General features: G+C 44.5%; 1 protein-coding gene across 1 annotated transcript in view; it reads left to right on the forward strand.

Moving 5' to 3' along the window:
• F13A1 (coagulation factor XIII A chain) overlaps positions 1-21,864 on the forward strand; it is a 71,864-nt gene that overhangs the window by 29,068 nt on the left and 20,932 nt on the right. Inside the window, exons 5-8 of the mRNA XM_053396981.1 lie at positions 1,852-1,970; positions 10,316-10,423; positions 16,253-16,427; positions 20,441-20,579. Of these exons, the coding sequence (XP_053252956.1) occupies positions 1,852-1,970; positions 10,316-10,423; positions 16,253-16,427; positions 20,441-20,579 (541 nt within the window). The remainder of the gene's footprint in view (positions 1-1,851; positions 1,971-10,315; positions 10,424-16,252; positions 16,428-20,440; positions 20,580-21,864) is intronic.

Here is a 21,864-nt window from a genome sequence, read left to right on the forward strand (position 1 = left end):
CCATTTCAAAAGAGAAGATGGAGCTGTCCATAGGGATGCTTGAGGAATTTGGTTGCTGTGGAATCCGTGGCAAACTGGGGGAGTGCCGTAGCTCAGCAGCAAAACATTTACCTTGCATGCAGAGGATTCTGGGTTCAATCCCCAATTTCTCCAGGTAGGGCTGGGATTGTCCCCCATCTATAACCTGGAGAGCGGCTGCAAATCAGAAAGATTGGGTGCTTTCTAGGTTCCTGACCTTTACTAACCTGTGGATCAGACTGTATCTTATATTTCTGTTTTGCAATGCATTTTTTCAGCTTGAAAAAATGGACCAGAATGCATTAAAAAATATATCTTTAACAATAACGTGCTTTAGAAATGCAATGAGTTCAAACACATATTGAAAGTACGTGTTTCAATAACATTTCTGTGCAGGTTCAGTCCCCCCACTATCCCAAATCTCCATCTGGAGATGGGGCAGAATGGCGTTATGAATAAGCACTTGTGAAACTGACACAGATCAGAAACAGACTGATTTGATTAAGCAAACTGAGGCTTTGGGCTTCTTACTCAATTAGATTTCGCTGCTCTTGTCTGCAGGCAAAAATCACACAGCAGCAGGAAAATATTTTGGGATGAGGAGGGATAGCTTGCCTCTCCTCCTCCCTGAAAGAACAGGGTTGGGGGTTGGGGGGTTGGTGTTCAGTCTCATTCCTATTTGTTGCCACAGTCATAAAACTTCCTTGCCTAGTCTCCTGACATCAATCCTTAGTCATAACATCAAGTCAGGTTTCAATACGGGGAAAGGGAACCTCAGAGAGCCAGTGTGGTGTAGTGGTTAAGAGCAGTGGACTCATAATCTGGTGAACTGGGTTCGCTTCCCCGCTCCTCCACATGCAGCTGCTGGGTGACCTTGGGCTAGTCACACTTCTCTGAAGTCTCTCAGCCTCACTCACCTCACAGAGTGTTTGTTGTGGGGGAGGAAGGGAAAGGAGAATGTTATCCGCTTTGAGACTCCTTCGGGTAGTGATATAGCGGGATATCAAATCCAAACTCTTCTTCTTCAGGCCTGGGGCCCTCTCAGGATGCAACCCAAGCCACACCCCTTCTTTCCAAGCCACACCCCTCACTGACCTTGTTTCACAATTTCATTGGGTGTTTTTGCCTGACTGGAAGGTGTGTCTTAGATAGGTGGGGAGGATAGAGAGCAATGTGTGTAGAGACCAGCCTACTGTACAAAGGTAACCTTTACAGCTGTTGCTCCACCCACTTTTGCCTCTGGCCCCACCCACCACCAGCATGCACCTCCCCTTGAAGGGGATGGGACTCTTAGTCTGAAAAAAGTTCCCCGTCCCTGTGCTGTTATTTACATAGATCAGTGGACCACACCCTCAGCCTCCTCCAGCATCTCTCAACTCCAGGGCACGCTTTTCCCTTCAAATCTTTTGACATTGACTCGCTCTCTGTCACCGATTAAGAAGTTTCAAAATTGTTCTTTGATCCGCTATGCAGATGCCTAATTGCATCACGGCACTCTGGACTTCTCAACTTAGCGATGCAAAATCATAAAATGCTTGATGAGAGGTGACATTTTAATCACGCTTTACAGATCCTGCTCAAAGCAGTGCAGATTTGCCTTCCTCCCCCCTCCCCTTTCCTCCTTTTAAGTTGAAGAATACCTGGCTCCCAATTACAAGGAATTGTGCGAGGAAGGAAGGATATCCTACTGCTCTGCTTGATGAACAAAAACAAAAAAACAAAAAAACCAGCCTTTTCATTAGCGTCATATCATTCTGCAGTACTAAATGCTGGCATCTATTATAAGCAAAACAACTGTATTGACGAGCTTTCACACACAACGTTTTGTTGCAGAGGATGCTGTGTTTCTGGATGATGAAAAGCAAAGGCAAGAGTATGTCCTGAATGACCTTGGGGTTATTTTCTATGGAGAGCCTGATAGCATAAGATCCAGGAGTTGGAATTATGGCCAGGTGAGTTGTTCTGAATGGACATGTTGGAAGTTCTGCCACTTATGCTGCTGTCCTAAGATCTTGTGCGCCAGCAAATGAACACTTAAGATTGAAGGTGGGGTAGCGTCTGCTGGGCCAGGGTGATACCACAGACCACAGTGGCATAGCTGTCAACTTACAGATTTGAAAATAAGGGACCAGCAGCCTTGAAAATAAGGGACCAGTAGCCAAAATAAGGGGCCAGCAGCCTTGAAAATAAGGGACCAGTAGCCAAAATAAGGGACCAGCAGCCTCACCTGTTCCAGGCACTCCAGTCTTCCTGTCCTCCTGCAGTCTGGTCAAACTCATGCTGGGTAGCTTCGTGAACACTGTCCAACCAACTTTGTAACCAGAGGTTCAACTGAATAGAATCTGAATCACATGCACCACAAGGCCTATGCAGCCTCAACTTAAGATGGCTCCCCGGCCTGGCTTTGCACTGCAAAGTTTGCAGCAGCACGTGCAACAAAATGGCGTCCAGCATTCAAAAAACCCCTCAGCTTGCATTAACTAGCCACACACAAGGCATGCAAGCTCCACCCCCCAGTCGTTCTTAGACTTCTTATTGGGTGAGCAACACAGCCAAGCAACACAGTTGGAGCCTCCCTCCTCCCTGGCCGGCAGGAAGGGAGGGAGAGGAGCTGCTTCCTTTGAAATTTAAGGGACATTATTTAAGGGACATTTAAGGGACATCCATCAGTAAGGGACAGCAGCGGGACATGGCGCTGGAATAAGGGACTGTCCCTTCAAATAAGGGACACTTGACAGCTATGCACAGTGGTGTTGTGTGACATTACTGGAACCTTGATATCTCAGGCTCGTGCAATTTTTTTTAACGCTGGGGTATTAGGCTGAAATTCTTACCGCAATTGTTTGGGAGGCAACCTGCTATGTTCAACTGAATTACTCCACACATAAGGACTCACAAAGCCTGACCTGCATCTGAGTCCTAAGCATTTGCACCAATGTTCTCTGTAGATATTTTCAGACACCTTTTTTGACGGGTGTGCAACTGATGCATAAGGATAGGACAGGCAGGTGGATAATATACAGCGGTACCTCGGGTTACAGATGCTTCAGGTTACAGACTCCGCTAACCCAGAAATAGTACCTCGGGTTATCAGGAATCAAAAGTTTTGTGTCTCTTTTGTAGGAAATGTATACTTTTTTGTGCATTCTGCAATCTTCATGGTGAGACCAGAAATCGTGCGGCGGTGGCAGCGGGAGGCCCCATTAGCTAAAGTGGTACCTCAGGTTAAGAACAGCTTCAGGTTAAGAACGGACCTCCGGAACAAATTAAGTTCTTAACCCGAGGTACCACTGTACGTTGATTCTTCCATATGCGCTTCTGTACGCTTTGATCCACATATGAGTGCTTTCAGTTTTATGCTTCCCAAATCTAGCTTGATGCTTTGCATCCACCCTAGTGGGCAGTGCTTGATGAGATTATTGACACTGTGTGTCCTGTCCCCCTACTTCCCACTCTCCAAAAGTTCCAGAAACCTGAGGTATCGGTTTGTGTGTGCACACCTCTTTTTTCTCCTTAAAGGGGGATTGCCCACCTGTCAATCACTTGATATTATTATCACATCAGGCGACAACTTCATTATGCTAGTATCCATCCTGGTTGGTTAGAGCATGGTGCTGATAACGCCAAGGTTGCAGGTTCAATCCCCATATGGGACAGCTGCATATTCCTGCATTGCAGGGGGTTGGACTAGATGATCGTCAGGGTCCCTTCCAACTCTACAATTCTGTGATTCTATGATTCAGCTCGTTGGTGGGCAAATGACATCAAAGGCCTCCTTAAAGTCCATTAGCAGATGCAGGTGCGTTCCAACCATTTGAATGCAAACCACACCCCCAATGGACATTTCCCCTCTCCATTTGCAGATATGGTTTGAATCAGAGCACATGTGCTCTTTGCTCTCACTCATTCTTCCCATTCACAAACACACAGCTCCCTTTCTCTCTTCCCCTTCTGCTTCTGGGCCGAATGGGTACCCTCTTACCTGGCGTGAACAAACAGAAGAGCCAAATCAGGACACAGAGGCAGCTGTCTTACTCTTGCCTCAATCTTTGCATTCCTCTTTCTTCCCACTGGTGCTTCTTTCAAGCCAATAGGAGATGGGAGAGGTGTAGGCAGCCTTAATTTTCAGTGATGGAGACAGGCGAAGGGGCTGGAAAGGCAGATGTTGTAAGAGTGGGTCATCTGGCTAGATAAGGCAATGGGAGGATTGATCTCAAGTAGCCCTGTGACCTACTGGCCAATTGCAGGTAGCATTCTGCCAACCCTTCACATTATTAGGATTTCCTACCAGCAGTATCTCCACCACGTCCAGATTCAATTTCATCCTGTTTTAAGAGCTCATCTATTCAACCACAGCCTCAAGACAGTGGTTTAATACTGAGAAAACGGGTATCGGATGCTTCATTAATGAAATATGGAACTCGAGGGAAAGCGTATTGTCTAATTTATGACACCCACCAGCAAAGCTCTGGATGATTTTTGTCAGCAGCTTCCTATGGGTGATAGATGTTAAAAGGCATCAGTGATAAATATCAAGCCATGTGGGACACAATAAGTCAACTGCTAGAGGGCTGAGATGGGATCACCAGTGATGACCACTGAGTTCATTCTGGGGGGAAAGGAATCACTCGACAGTTAGATTCGACATCCCCACAGGCTGTTCAAGCCAGGCCAACAAAATTTAGTGAGCTGCTGCCACTGAGACATCCAAAATCATTGAGAAGGGAAAATGCCTTGTCAACTTCCAGACACAAGTAATCTGTGAAAGTTGCTAAAGGTGGAAGTCAGACTGAAATGGACCCAGAAGTGATGTGTTATCCAGTTATTTTATTAATCTTTCTCCCTATTCTGTGTTTCCTTAAAAGTGAAGACCTGAAACAAGTCTAGGAATGGTTTTGTCAGGAGGGTCCCCTTCCTATTTTAACCAGCAAGTCTCAAGCTCCTCTCAGTTGGTCTTAACTAGCCAAGATAGACTATTTGACAACCCTAGTCAACCAGTCAGCATTCTTGAGAGAAAGCACCTAGGCTGAAGTGATCCTAGTGATTGCAAAAAGTGGCTGCTTCTGACTGTTCTGGTCTACGCTTTGTCACATACAAATCAGACTGGATGTGAACATCTTCACCATCTTCAAAAGTTATCTCAACAAGCAACTGATGCCTCACTCACCAGCAAATGCCCATTTTCAGTGGAAAACTGAAAATTGCTTGGAACAGCCTCTGGAACACAACCCTACAGATGCAGTTGTGGCAGAGAAGAATGTTTTCCCCTTTACCATCATTGCTGTCGCCTTCTAGGCTTCAAAACGGGCTCTTGACACACATGGGCAGATTTGCCTTGTGCCCCAAGTGAGCTCTTATCTCCTCTCCATACTGGGTGGCTAAGGTCGTTTGAGATGGCAGCAGGGAATGCGGGCAAGCAGGGGTTGACAATGTTTCTTGCTCCGGTCGATCATTCATTCCAAAATGCCACTGAAGCATCAACATATTTGCTGCTGGTATCTCCTCTATATGCCCAACATCCATTAGTTTCTGTAAGTCCTCATGGGCAGAGCATTTTAGTGGGCCAGGCAGCCTTTTCCCAATAGGCCTTGACCAGGTAACAATCTAACAATGATGAAGGTCTAATCTTAGTACTTCCTATTGCCAGGGGATTGCTATACCTGCTGAGGGTACACTCAGAGGCAAACTCAAGCTTGGTACTGCACAATGTGCGGAATTATATTTTGGGTATAATTTCTTACGGTTATCACCCTTGGAGTTTGGCCAGTGCTGCAGAGTTCTGATAGATAGTCAATGGAATATGGGGAGGAATAACCAGGAGAAGCTGTAGCTGCATCAAGGAATGTAAAGGGCACCTGCCATTTCGATATTGGGCACTGCCAGATATTGATGTAGTTATGATGGATCATTGGTTGCTTGAAATGAAAAGTCCTTCTTACACTTATGTGATCAAAATGAAGTTCTGTGTGTAGCATTATAAGAAAGAAAGGTAAAGGACCCCTGGGCGGTTAAGTCCAGTCAAAGGCGACTATGGGGTTGTGGCACTCATCTCACTTTCAGGCCAAGGGAGCCAGCATTTGCCCACAGACAGCTTTTCTGGGTCATGTGGCCAGCAGGACTAAACCGCTTCTGGCACAATGGAACACCGTGATGGAAACCAGAGCGCACAGAAATGCTGTTTACCTTCCTACCGCAGCGGTACCTATTTATCTACTTGCACTGGCATGCTTTTGAACTGCTAGGTTGGCAGGAGCTGGGACAGAGCAACAGAAGCTCATCCCATCATGGGGATTCGAACCGCCGACCTTCTGATCAGCAAGCCCAAAAGGCTCAGTGGTTTAGACTACAGCGCCACCCACATCCAACTGGGAGAGCATCATTAACCCCTGGTGGCAATAGTTTTGGTGCAAAGTCTGTACTTTATTCACCGACCTTGCATTACTGACAGCAGGAATGACTTGATGTTACGAAATCTGCTTCGCTTAGACTCTGATGAAAGTGGGGCAGACTAAGGACTGCCTCAACCAACAGCACAGAGATAAAGAAAAACTTTTATTTGATGAAGCATGTGGCAAGTATGGTGAGCTCAAAAATGGATCCACATCCCCAGTTGTGAAAGGAACATTTTTCAAGAGCTGCTACCAAAGCATTTTTCTTACTCCAGGATTGTTTACACCAATGAACTCTTGTACACCATTGAGATTTATGGGCCAATTCCTAGAATAAACATTCGGCTTTTTGAAGATGATATTGTTGCTGGAAGCATCTCCTTTGGGAAAGTGTTGACCTCCACCGCGAACCCTGTTTCACACTATAGGATTATAACTCATTATTTAGTAATGAGCTTCTGTTCCATTCCAAAAGAGAGAGAGAAAAGTAATGCAATTATAGGTAACAGAGCCAAGGAGATGAATGATGATAAATGTGTCATGTCCAACCTGGATGCAATTGCATTAGATAGTTCATCGCCATGTCGGTATGTTAACTAATCAGTGATGCAATCAATTTATTGTTGCTATTTTTAACCAACTAGCATTTTTTTTTGTTAAAAAAAGAAAAGAAACAGAGGCATAAAGAAAAGCTTCAACAATTGCGATGGTCCAGCTTGCAACAGAAATATAATCTGCTCATTTGTTTACCACCGCTTAGAGAGGCTCATAATTGAATTCATGTGCCTTTGCCTCCATCTCGGCAATTGTTTTCCAAGAGACAGTGTCATTTTTTGGTTGCTATGCAATTTCTTCTGAGCAAATTGGACTGTATCACAGGGCAGGCTCTTTCATAATGAATTCTGCTCTATTTAGGCACTTCTGCCCCCTATTTATTCCTGTCCTTGTTGTCATTGGATCCCAGAATTTAGACTCCTTTATTAGAGTTCATTCTCGAAGACAGTTTCAGGCCACTTGCTGGTCTCTCTTTGCAAGGCTTGCTAGGCCCATCAATAATCAGAAGTACAACTAGTGGCAAACTATCTATATTTGGAGTGGCAGTAGAGAGAGTTTAGAATAGATTTAATTTGAGCTAGGGCTAACCAGTGCTATTCCACCACCCACCACCCGATGTATTTTAAAGTTATCCAGAAGCTGAATACTGGAACATGATATTGCATTTGAATATTTGACATAAATAACCACACTTCTGGAGGCTACCATCTTAGTTCAAAATGGCTGCTGCTGCTTTGAGTTGCCGCAGGTGTATTCTGCAACATGCCACTGATGCAATAATTTTGCATTCACGGCGGATTCACGCATCGTTCCGCTTTGTTCATTGTTCTGAAACGCTTCCCCGGTGTTGCCACATTATTGCCATTTGGAAGGGCGCAAAAGCAGGGCACACTTGTGAAACATTTGTGGTTTAAAAAGCTACAGGATTTCAGAAGGAAGTTAGGGAGTCATGTACTGATTGGTGACAAAGCAGTATGTCTGGCCTGAAACTTTTGCCAGTGCAACAGTATTGAAAGCAGGATTGTGTATAACTGCCCTGATAGTATCATGAGCACAAATCATCACAAATGCACAATAGAAAGGGCATCTGGAAGGGCTCCTTAGAATCATAGAAATGTAGAGTTGAGAGGGGTCCCGAGGGTCATCTAGTCCTACCCCCTACAATGCAGGAATCTCAACTAAAGCATTCATGACAGATGGCCATCCAGCCTCATCTTAAAAACTTCCAAGGAAGGTTCTACCTTCTGAGAGAGTCTGTTTCGCTTTGAACAGCTCTTAAAGTCAGAAAGGTTTTCCTGATCTTCTTTCTTGTAACTTGAAGCCATTGGTTCAAGTTCTACCCTTCAGAGGTAGGATTAAATAAGCTCGCTCCCTCTTCCATGTGACAGTCCTTGAGATAGTTGAAGATGGCTATCATATCTCCTCTCAGCCTTCTCTTTCCCAGGCTAAATATACCCAGCTCCCTCAACCGCTCCTCAAAAGGCTTGGTTTCCAGACCCTTCATCAACTTGGTTGCCCTCCTCTGCACACATTCCAGCTTGTCAAAATCCATCTTAAACTGTGGTGCCCAGAACTGGTAATGGAACTCCAGAAGAAGAGAAGAAGAAGAGTTTGGATTTGATATCCCGCTTTATCACTACCCGAAGGAGTCTCAAAGCGGATAACATTCTCCTTTCCCTTCCTCCCCCACAACAAACACTCTGTGAGGTGAGTTGGGCTGAGAGACTTCAAAGAAGTGTGACTAGCCCAAGGTCACCCAGCAGCCGCATGTGGAGGAGCGGAGACGCGAACCTGGTTCACCAGATTACGAGTCTACTGCTCTTAACCACTACACCACACTGGCTCCCCAAGTGTGGTCTGACCTTATTCAACAGAACAACTACCTATAGGGAAGAGGCCGAAAGGGCATTCTCCGTGTGTGACTCTTGTGTAAAACAGCCAGAATCTGCCCTTGCGAGTTTGCATGGATCTGATGTGCAGCTGTCTTGCATGAGCTACCTTTGAACTGCAGCACTATGCCTGCATGCACCAGTGGCAACCATGGCTTAAAGCAGTGACATACTCTGGAGCCACCTTTAAGTCTAAGCTGGACAATCCCACCCACTTTAAGTTTTTTATATATTTTCACCTTTACAATACATGTCTCTCCCCATATGAACTCTACCACTTGTGAGCTGCAAATTGGACTCTGCTCCATGTTATGTACAACACAGGAAGTGACAGCGAACTGGTATTCGGAGGCAGCTTGCTTCTAATCGTGGAAGTAGTACGTAGACTTCATGATGGCTAGCCATTATCTTTATCTTTCTAGTTTTTGGAGAGCTTGCACCCTCTCTTTTTCAGAAAGGCCTTTGGCTGCTGAAATTTTTAATCAAAGCTTTGTACTACTGCTGCTGAGATATGTTGGTTTTGTAGTATATTAATGGGGGGTTCTTAATGATAATTTTTATTGCAGTTTTATGGTTTTATATTATCATTGTAAGGTGCCTCAAGCCACAGAGAGGCGAGGTTTCAATGGCTAAGGATTGTTTGTTATTTGTGTAAAGATTTACCGTATTTTTTGCTCCATAACACTCACTTTTTTCCTCCTAGAAAGTAAGGGGAAATTTCTGTGCGTGTTATGGAGCGAATGCCTACGGATGGCGGGGGGATCTGCTGCAGTTGTGAGCAGAGGATCCATGGTTCCCCATCCTTCCCTCCTCCGTGGTTCGCTTTGCTTGCTTTGAAACAGGAAAGCGGGAGAAGAGCCACTGAGTGGGGAGAAGAGAGGGACAGAGAGCCTGGTTACAAAGCACGGATCCACATGGATCCTCAGGATTTTTGCACTGGGTCGCCCCAAATTCACCATCAGATCACATAGCATGTCCATGGCTACAGCTTGCACCAAAAAAATCACACACCCACTGTTGCCTGGGGCCGCAGTGGTGCAAAAACGTGGTTACAAAGCATGGATCCACATGGATCCTCAGGATTTTTGCATTGGGCTACCCCAAACTCACCGTCAGATCACATGTCTGTGGCCACAGCATGAACCACAAGAATCATACATCCACTGTTTCGTTTAGAACATTTTTTTTCTTGTTTTCCTCCTCTAAAAATTATGTGCGTGTTATGGTCGCGTGCGTGTTATAGAGCGAAAAATACGGTATATCAAACATCTTCTGGTGTTTTGATCTGAAGTGGCACAGCTGAAGTTACAATTCGTATATAGGAAAATTGGTGTTTCCTCCATGGAATTGAAAAAAGAATTGTACTCCCTCTTTCGAAGCAAAGAGCATTTGTTTCCCGTTTGTTTTCTAGAATGAGCACTGAATCCATTCTCTGTTTCTTTCTTTTTCCTCCCTTTTATTTAGTTTGAAGAAGGTGTTTTGGATGCATGCCTATACCTGATGGACAGAGCACAGCTGGATCTCTCAGGCCGAGGGAATCCGGTCAAAATCAGTCGTGTTGGCTCTGCAGTGGTACGTAATGAACATATAGTGGATGCAATGTGTGGAGTTTAATGAACCATTTGCTTGTTACTTGGCTTAGGTCAATATGCCCCCATCAATCTCAATTGCGCTCTCTCTCTCTCTCTCTCTCTCACACACACACGCACACGCACACACACACACACACACACACACACTTCAGTTTTAAAGCCCCAGGGCTGGCTCTACAGCTGGGCTAGAGCAACAGATTGTGGAGTGCCGAATTTACGTATAAGCTAAACAAGCTACAGCTTAGGGCCCCACTCTCTTGGGGAGTGTCCAAAAAATTTAAAGGGGAAAAAAAAGGATGTACATTTCCAAAACATAAGATAAAAAACAAATAAAACAAAAACCTACATACAGCAACAGTGTTTTGTGTTGTGTAGGCTCCTATTTGTTATGTGCAAATGGCTTTAGATACCTATTAGGTCCATAAATTACCATATAGCATATATTCAACACACAAAAAAGTGGCAATTTGTTGTTGACAAAGGACAGCTGGACATATAAAGGGCCCCATCATCTTCAGTAGCTTAGGGCCTCCTCAAACCTAAATCTGGCCCTGAGGGTGTCAATGCCCAGTATTTCATTTTTGGTGGGTGTACTCAGTTGTGTAGTGGCAAATATAGGTGGCTTACAAAATAATAATAATAATCAATGCAGATCTCCATGCATTTCAGCTAGATTTACTATTTTCTGTGCATGTGCCTGGCCAAATGCTTGGGAGTGCTCCGATATCATAGTCCATGTAGCAGAAGTTGCACACCATTTTCTTGAAACTAAAGCCCCTTGTGTTTTCAGTGTTCCTCAGTGCTTAGATTTGGAGCATACAGAACAATTTCTCCTTGGTGTCTTCTCCCGAGTCAACCTAGGAGCCAGGGGTGCCAACTCCCAACGGGCCTCCCAATATTTTTTGGGGGGAGTGGGTCCCCCGTGTTCAAAAGAATCAGGGCCAAGCACAGGGCTGAATGTGGTGTGACTTAAGTGACCAGCTCCTTCTCCTCTTCCTCCTCCTGCCATGGAGAAGAGGGGGAAGTAGCCCCCAGCCCGTGGCGGCAGCAGCAGGAGGAGAAGCCACTGGCCATTGAAACTATGGTGCCACCACGTTCAGCTCTGCCTCCTGGCTCCTCCCGATCTCCTGACGCCACATAGGGACTTTGTGTGCATGACGTCACACACTATGCCACAGGCATGACATTGTGTCACAATCTCAGACCACTACACCTCTGACTATGCTGCACATTTTGATACAGGCTAGAGAGAAGTGCATTCCGTAAATTCAAGCCACCAGGATCATGACAGCAGTGCAGTTTTGGAATGCAACGCAGTGATTTTCCCCTTTCATTAATGTCTCACTGTTTTGGCCTAGAGGAAATTTATCGACTTTTCTTCAAAATTAGGACTACAGTGATAATTAGACTTTTAAAAAAAGAAAAAGAGGGGAAGGGAACAGGGAGGTAGTGTGACCTGGTAAAAATCAGAAATAGCCTGAAATGCTTTGGAGCTTGAGGCAGACAATTCAAATAGCATCCCCGCTGATAATAAAAAATATAAAATAAAAAACCAAATTTTGCTCACCCACAGCTTTGGACTGTCTCCTAGCTCGTTTTAGATAAATTAGGTAATTGATACTGTAATGCCTTTTATCAGCACCTCTCAAATCTACACCCTGAGGCAAGCTGCGTCACCCTGGCTCATGGTAGATCCAGTTCTGTCTAAAATAATAGGGTCTCAAAAAATAAAATAAAAGTGGGTTAGGTTCCCCAAAAAGTCTAGCAACAGAGACTACAACCCTAATCATGTCTACTCAGAAGTAAGTCTCATTCCATTCAATGGTGTTTACTTCCAAGTAAGTGTGGTTATAGTGTAAGAGACTGAGCTATCAATCAAGAGGACCTCGGATTGATTCTTGCCTATATGTAGGCCGCTTGTGCATCACCAAAAGAAAGGGTGAAAGAAGACAGATTTGCATACGATAATTTGTATGTATATATGCAGATTTTTTTGGGGGGGGAATCTCTGTGATTTAAGTAGAAATACAATATGTCTCGCTGTTGTGGTTCCCCAGATGACCTGTGTCAAAGTCCCTGCTCTCCGCTTCTGCTTCTTTATCACTCTCCTTCCTTGGAGGTTTTTAATCAGAGGTTGGATGGCCATCTGTCACAGATGCTTTAGCTGAGATTCCTGCATTGCAGGGGGTTGGACTAGATGATCCTTGGGTCCCTTCCAACTCCATGATTCTATGAACATCCCTTCAACTAAAGGTAAAGGTAAAGGGACCCCTGACCATTAGGTCCAGTCGTGGCCGACTCTGGGGTTGTGGCACTCATCTCGCTTTATTGGCCGAGAGAGCCGGCGTACAGCTTCTGGGTCATGTGGCCAGCATGACTAAGCCGCTTCTGGTGAACCAGAGCAGCACACAGAAACACCGTTTACCTTCCCGCTGGAGCGGTACCTATTTATTTCCTTGCACTCTGACGTGCTTTGGAACTGCTAGGTTGGCAGGAGCTGGGACTGAGCAACGGGAGCTCACCCTGTCACGGTGATTCAAACCACCGACCTTCCAATCGGCAATCCCTAGGCTCTGTGGTTTAGAGCACAGCGCCACCCACGTCCCCCTGGTAGTCATAGGTGAGCAGAAATCACATGCAGGCGAGTGAACGAGCTAGTGGAGAAGGGAATAATCACTTCTGTTCTCCCAGCCTGCTTGGCTTCTGGGCTAACCATAGATGAAGCAAGCCCTAGGCTCTGTGATTTAACCCACAGCGCCACCCGCGTTCCTTCCCTTCAACTAGAGGACTGTTAATCTGTAAGTAATATGGCCACTCTACCTTTGCCATGAGCACACTAGGCTGGCTTTAAGCAAGCCATTCTCTCTCTCAGTCTGCAATATAATAAGTGGATTCTAAGGGGATAATAATACAGTGGTACCTCGGGTTACAGACGCTTCAGGTTACAGATTCCACTAACCCAGAAATAGTACCTCGGGCTAAGAACTTTGCTTCAGGATGAGAACAGAAATCATTCTCTGGCGGCGTGGCGGCAGCGGGAGGCCCCATTAGCTAAAGTGGTACCTCAGGTTAAGAACAGTTTCAGATTAAGAACGGACCTCCAGAACGAATTAAGTTCTTAACCTGAGGTACCACTGTGCAGACTTAACCTTACAGGGTTGTTTTAAGGATGGGCTATGTGAAACCCTTTGAACACATGGAAACAGCATACAAGTGCTAAATATTATTTTTCTGCATTCTAAGGTGTAGATGATTTGGTGTTTAATTTGGAAGGTTCTTAATTATTATTCCAGGCGTGAGTGGTGGTTTGTGGGGGGCCTTCTGCAAGTTACAGGGAACCAGGCAGAGGAACGCCCTCCCGCCAGATGTCAAGGACATAAATAACTATACAACTCTACAACTTTAGAAGGCACCTGAAGTCAACCCTGTATGGGGAAGTTTTTAATGTTTGATGTTTCATTCATAGAATCACATAGTTGGAAGGGACCCCGAGGGTCATCTCGTCCAGCTCCCTGCAATGCAGGAATATGCAGCTGTCCTGTACGGGAATCAAACCTGCAACCTTGGTGTTATCAGCACCATGCTCTAACCAATGGAGCTATCCATTTGCTTATAGTGCTTTTATGTTTGTTCGAAGCCACCCAGAGTGGCAGGGGCAACCCAATCAGATGGGCAGGATACAGTTGTTGTTGTTGTTGTTGTTGTTGTTGTTGTTGTTGTTGTTGTTGTTGTTGTTGTTTCTGTAGCCCCTTTCTAGTCCAAGGATGGGGAGCCTCTGGCTCACTTGTTGATGATCCCCAACTCCCACCAGCCCCCACCAGGATGGCCAACAGTGAGGGATGATGGGAGTTGTAGTCCGGCTACATCTGCAGGGCCACAAATTTGTCTGCCAAATTTGCCTTTTGGCAGGCACAGTGTGTTGGTTTTCCACTGGTTTGGAAAGTGGAATGATACTACCATCCTGCCTGCCGAATGCCTTTTTATTTCCTGGCGACGGCCACTCAGGGTCTCGCCCTGAAACCCCATTTAGGTCTGCTGCTGAATGCTTATCTCAGGGTTCACAGGAAGTCGATTTTCTAATTAGAAACCAGTACTTAATCCAGCCAAAAGCTTTTCAATGAGAGTCGTGATTTATTTGGCAAGAATGTAGCGACTCGGTATTAACATAATTACAAGGTACAGAGCAAAAGGAGCTTTTCCGCATAGCCTCCACTGATTTGGTTCAAATTGCTGGAAGGAAATGTATTGCTCACTAATAGCTATCCATTTAGTCATTAGTCAGCAAAACTCTCACTCCATACAGCCTTACCCCGAGCAAAGTTAGACAAGCAAAATCTTTCTTGTTCTCATGATGGGCACACGGTAGACAGCCTATTTCCACACACACATACACCGCTTACTCAGGATAAATTATATCAAAACCATTGGAATTGCAAGGGGGTCAAACAGAAGTTTTCTATTCTTTTTCTTGCAAAACAGGTCAAATGCTTTCTGGGACACATTTCGTTTCCCACTAAAAGCTGATAAGTTTGGAGCTGAATCACACAACCATTTTGGTGTTGCTGAGGGGTTTTGGGTGTGCTTGAAAGCTCGCGCTTTGAAGGCTCACTAACCTCATACTCTCCAATTTTTCAGGAGCATGTACCCTCCCAAAGAATGGTCACTACTAGATCCCCAGCTTCCCCATATCAGCTCACTCAAATCAGACCATTCCTTCAAACTTGCCATTAGTGACCAGAAGAAAGTCCTTTTGTAGCTTTCCTCATTCATACAGATCTTAGAACAACTTGTACGTGTGTAAATATAGCCTGTTGTAGGCCACAAGCCTGTAAGAAAATTGCAGCTCAATTTGTTGTGGCAACCTGGCATTCACCCAATGAGCAGTGGAGGTGATCTGAGGATAGAATCACATTATGTATCTTCCTCTTCTTTGGCGATCACTCATAGCCGAGTAAGATTGTCTTAACAGTGAGTCCGTAAGTGACTGTGGAGGCCAATTCTGGAGCCACACATCCTTCCACAGTGGGGACATTGGTTTCCGGGCGGGAGTTGATCATGGTGAGGGTTTGCCAAACATGCCTTTCTGTTTGAACGTTTCTTCCTCTTATCCTGAGTTCAAGCGTCTTCAAAGGCCATGACAGCTTTGTCTAAAGGCTGTTTATGAATGATGCATTATGGATCATCCCATTATGTGAGAATGCATTCTCACATAATCCTGCCTGTAAGAATGCATTCTTAAGGGGCACCCTCCTCCCACAACACGCAGCCTTGACTCCCCACCTCCAGAACTCTTATTTGTGTGGGGAATTGCAGTCAAACATAACTATGCACGAGTGGTAGTTAATGCATAAACTGGGGTTCTTCTGTGTGGATTGTGACTCAGGTTCAAATCCTAAAGGATGTCTTTTCTGTGTGAATTTAGGACCCTTCCAGATATACCTTTTGTGGGTGATTGTGCTCATGATGCTATCAGGGCAGTCAGACACGATCCTGTTTTCAATATTGTTTGTGCCTGCAGTAGTGCTGCCCACTGCTTCGTTTCCAAGCAGTGCATATCCCATAGCTACCTCCTGAAATCCCAAAACTTGTTCTACCACAAATGTGCTGGTTTATTAATTTGTTTTATCCTGCTTTTGTTGCACTGTAGCTCTTCCAGACAGCAATATTGTGGCAGGGCTAGGGAAGCATTGCAGAACAACTAATAGAGCAGAATAAACACACATTTTACTGTGTCAGGAACATGTTGCAAAATGCACTCTCAATAAAGCACCCGTCTGGTGGGCCTCTCACTGGCTTGTTCTCCCTCCAGATCAATTCTAAAGATGATGACGGTGTGGTGTATGGCTCCTGGAACAGCGTTTATGAATACGGAGTGCCACCCTCCTCTTGGACTGGAAGTGTAGACATTCTGTTGGAATATCATAGTTCTAAAGAACCGGTGCGGTATGGTCAGTGCTGGGTCTTTGCCGGAGTCTTCAACACTTGTAAGTATGAGATAAAATATGCAATGAATCTTTTGTGGCATGGACACGGTTTCTTTTTCACATTGGAATGAACCAGAGCCCTCCCAATACCCTTCTGAGATTGCATTGATGCTTGCACCGAATAACAATAATCTTGTTGCATGCCACCCCAATCTCCTAGGGCTCCAGGCGCTTACCAAGGGCTTGGTTTCCTTAGAATGGGGAACAGTGGACACTGTGGTGTCTTTATAATTTATGGCTTGTTTACACATACATGCAACTTTCCCCATTACATAAATAATTTTATAACTTTCTTTCATAGCACCTCTTATGTACCTTTTCTGTAAACTAAAAATTGCAAATGCTACAGTCATGGGGGAGTCATTCAATAATAATAATAATGATGATGATAATAATTTATTATTTATACCACGCTCATCTGGCTAAAGGGACGCTGGTGGTGCTGTGGGTTAAACCACAGAGCCTAGGACTTGCCAATCAGAAGGTCGGTGGTTCGAATCCCTGCGACGGGATGAGCTCCCGTTGCTCAGTCCCTGCTCCTGCCAACCTAGCAGTTCGAAAGCACGTCAAAGTGCAAGTAGATCAATAGGTACCGCTCCCGCAGGAAGGCAAATGACATTTCCGTGCGCTGCTCTGGTTTCCCAGAAGTGGCTCAGTCATGCTGGCCACATGACCCGGAAGCTGTACGCTGGCTCCCTCAGCCAATAAAGCGAGATGAGCGCCGCAACCCCAGAGTTGGTCACGACTGGACCTAATGGTCAGGGGTCCCTTTACCTTTACCATCTGGCTAGGTTTCCCCAGCCTCTCTGGGCGGCTCCCAACAGAATATTAAAAACACGATAAAACATCAAACATTAAAAACTTCCCTAAACAGGGCTGCCTTCAGGTGTCTTCTAAAAGTCAGATAGTTGTTTATTTCGTTGACATCTGATGGGAGGGTGTTCCACAGGGCTGGCGCCACTACCAAGAAGGCCCTCTGCCTGGTTCCCTGTAACCTCACTTCTTGGAATGAGGGAACCGCCAGAAGGCCCTCAGAGCTGGACCTCAGTTTCAGGGCTGAACGATGGGGGTGGAGACGCTCCTTCAGGTATACTGGGCTGAGGCCATCCCCTTGAACATTTTCGTTGCCCTTTCCCAAACCTTTTCCAGCTCTACAATGTGGTTTTTGGGGTGACCCTGCCTTACAAGGAGTGATGACCTGCGACTTTGTGGTGAACGGTGGGATATACATGCTGAAAGCAAATAAGCCAATATTCCCATCCACTGACTCTCTCAAATGAAAGGAAACATTATGTTGCTGAAATGCAGACAGCAGAAGCTGGGCACTTTTGGTACTGTTGTTGCAAAGCACTTAGCCAAGTGATAAATAGCCAAGACATTAGCCTGTTGTGGTTTTTGGTTTTTTGAAAATGGAAGATGTTGGAATGTACATCTTTGTTTAAACATATATTGCCATATGTAGAAGAGATGCAAAATGTAACAAACATCCTCTTTCTGTCACAGCTGGCAGAACTCCAGAGCAAAACTTATCTTTCCCTTCGTAGTCATGCCAATATAAGTAGGTATCGCCAGATATAAAGAACAGCTACGCATTAAGAAACATCCAATTTATCCACATCCACTTTCATTCCATGGGAGACGCCTTTATGAATCTTTATTCAGAATGTGGTGAGAGTGGATTTTACGCAAATGCTGTAAGGACATATTAAAGTAAACCTTGAGCCATGTTCCGAAAAAACACCACATGTCTGCAAGGAAATTAACATTTGAACGCTCTGAACTCAGTACATCTCTAACACAATTTACAGAAAGCATGCTCTACTTGCTACTCCCAGGTTCCCTTGCTACAGGGGCTCAGAAAGTCAAGAAAGGATAAGTAAAATACTTTGATATATATCCAAAAGAAGGACTGTATTAAGGCAGTGTCTGATCCATTAGGACAAATGGGGCACTGCCCGACCAGCCTCAATCTGCCCTCAAGCAGCCCCATGCCTGCCTGCCTTCTTACTTATGAACAGTCCAGGGGTTAGCACTATCTGCAAGCTTCTTCCTCCCTTAGCCTATGTAGAACTCAGTGGGAGTAGCTGGGTGAACATAGACTTTGTTGCCTCTGTGACTCTGGCTCCACCTGCTGTTGGCCTCCTGCTTTCTGCCCTGCTGGTTTCAATGGGCACCAGCAGCCACCACTGTTTGTGAGAATCAATAATTGTGAATGATCACACATAAACCCCATCAAAAAAATCTCCGAGAGGCCCATGAATATGAGCTGAAACTTTTGCATTTATTTCAGGCATTTGCTTTCCCAAAGCTCTAAATGGTTTTCATTAAAAAAAGCCCAACCCCAACAGCATTTACAATCACATATAAAATAAAAATCACAATAATTAATTACAATTCCATTTTAACAGAACTCTAGGAAAAGTTTCCACCAATAAAACCACATCCTATGGCAATCACATTCATCTTTTAAAACACACACTCTGTGTTTAATATGCACAGCAATTTAATTTCCAGCTATTTAGGGTTTCTAATGCTGTATGGGTGCAACGATTCAGCTTCCCAAGGTTACCATATTGAATATTTTGGGACAGTCATCTGTTAAAAATGCTAAAACATTCTGAAAAAGAAGGAGCAGAGCCATTAATCTTGAAATTGTCAGCTGAATTATTTCCAATGAGCCTTGATGGCTTGCACACTCGAAGTCTGGGAGGGCATTCGAATTAAGCTTAATCAATAGGTGCATATGGCATTGGAGGAATCCAGGCAATTTGTCATCAAACCATTAAAATGAATGCACTAGAAACATTACTCTTCTGCATGAAACACTGCAGCCACCTTAGGGCTATAGAATATGAACTACGTACTGCAGGAGTGTCAAAAATGAGACCTCGGGTCTTATTAGGTCTTTAGGGGCCCCCGATGTGGCTTCTTCTACGCAAGAAGCTGCATTATACTGGTCCACCTAGCTCAGTATTGTCAACTGGCAGTGGCTCTTCACTTGAATAATAAACTGATATTAAGATGAACGTGTAATGAAAAATTCAACCTATAATAATGTACCATACAAATGTGTGTAACAAGCAATAAGAGACCTGTGTGTCAGATAGATAGATAGATAATTTATTACGGTCCAAGACCAGCTTATAAAACACACTTGGGGGTACAGTCACAGAAGAAAAACAAACAATTAAAACAATGTACAACAATAAATTTAAAAACAATGTGCAACAATAAACCTGTGTGTTAATAAAAATGCAAAAAACAGATCCAAGTCTCAGCAAGATTAAACTACCAATATCAATATACATATCAATGAAATGAGCACCATATATATTTAAATATATTTAAAATCCATGCATCTGTAGAGATAATGTACAAATTCTGTGGAGAAGTACAATTAATGTCGTTACGTACATATAAAAACTCTGCTTCTGTACTTCCTTAGCCTTTGTGAAGGCTGCAGGTGAAGTCTCTACATTTCAATGGAAATGAAAAAAGGATGAAATTGAAAAGGTGGCAACTTTTGGCTGCAAAAGAAGGAATCAGGATCACACTCTAAGCACACCCTCAAGTCTTCCTCCTGAGGATGCGAAGGAAGAAAGGAAGAACTGGGGGTGCATTTAGAGTCTTCCTTTTGGAGGATTCTTCCCATTGGAGTAGAGTCATCTCATGTTCTGGGGTGTCAGGTGATTGACAGTTGGGTCATGATGTCCACCTGTCAAAGTGGCCCATGGGGGGTGGTCTTGGGAGGGTTATGAATGCAGGTCAGTGGCCAGTTCTAGTTTGTCAGCATTCACTATTCTGACAATTAATTTGCCAGCTATGTTTCTTAGATCTTTTATGACCACCCTAAAAAACAAAAAAAAAAACTTAGTTTCCATAGTTTATTGATAAATTGTCCTTCCTACAATACTCTCAATAACCCTCAAAGATTTATATCTGTTTAGTCTCATGCAAACACCACTGCATTGACTTGAACATTTTTCTTGAAAAATAATCTCCTCTTCTAATAGTTTTGAGGTGCATAGGAATTCCTGCCAGGGTTGTCACCAACTATTCCTCAGCCCACGATAACGATGCCAATCTGCAGCTGGATGTCTTTGTTGATGAAGATGGAAAGGTGGATTCCAGACTCACAAAAGACTCAATCTGGTAAGGTATCTGGAGCAATGGAGGTTGTGTTGACTCTGAAATGTTAAAAATGTAATGAGAATAACCAATACTTCCCTTCTCTCCTGAATTGAACGCTACTATTTTATAGGAACACAGGGAGGGTGCAATATTAAAGACCAGTGCGTTTTCCCCCCTAGGGGTACACAGGGGTACGCATACCCCTAAACATTTTGTGAATCTAAGTTTGGCCGCATTGACGGGCAGTATTTCAATATGAGTAGGAAAATGAGAGTACCCCTAAACATTTTTTAAGAAAAAAAATCACTGTCGAAGGCCATAGTATTAGCAACATATAGGTCACTGAGGGTGTGATTCTGTAACTGCTTCCCAGAGAATGCACCACATTGAACTCAGTAGGACTTACTTCTCATAGATATGCATAGAATTGTGCAGGGGGAGCCCAACCTTCTGCATATAAAAATGTAAGATGCTTCCCTGTATCATTGTTGCACGATTGCATTGTTGCCTGCAATCTCTGGTTGGTAATGGAGGAGTACGCCTTTGGAGGTGAGGTCAAGCTGTTGGAAGGTTGCAGCACCTGCTGTGACTGTAGAGACTGACATAGAAGAGACAGGTTTTGTTGCAGCTGGGGCAGATGAAGGTGTTCAGTTTTGCTTCTACAGGTGCACCATGGTGTTTGTTCTCTCTGCACTGCTCCCAGTGGTCATTCCATCTCTGGTCCCTGCTATGGTTACAATACTTGGCTGTTTGTCTCCAGGCACTGCAGTCCAGGCACATGGCAAGGTTGAAGCTGCCAGCCTTGCAGACTTCTTTGAACCACAGAGTTGGTCAGCCTGGTGCCAGCTCCCCTTAGAGCACATCCTTGGGGATCGCCGCCATCCCCATGGAAATCCCTAGGGAAACCGTGCAAAAGTGCTCAGATAATTCACATCACTATTAGACAAAGACTCTGTTCTTATATTGTTGCTTATAATTTCCATAAAATTGAGACAGTTCCAGATTTTGCATTTCAAACCCCAATCAAGGGCCTTATACACTTTCCATTGGTATTATTCTTTGTGTGTGTGTGTGTGTGTGTGTGTGTGTGTGTATGAATCTTCGTTATGGAGGATGTACATACTGACCCTTTGGCTATACTGTAACCGGAGTGGCGGAAAGTGGGCACAACCCACAGGGAGCATAAACTCGATATCAAAAATGATGTAGTATACTATTGATTGATCTCATAACTCAAAACTAATTCTACTTCCCAAGAGGGTGGGATAGAAGTATGCGCATACAAGTGAGCACAGAAATATAGTGC

Source organism: Podarcis raffonei, chromosome 7, assembly GCF_027172205.1.
Source record: "Podarcis raffonei isolate rPodRaf1 chromosome 7, rPodRaf1.pri, whole genome shotgun sequence".
NCBI classification, from domain to species: Eukaryota; Metazoa; Chordata; class Lepidosauria; order Squamata; family Lacertidae; genus Podarcis; species Podarcis raffonei.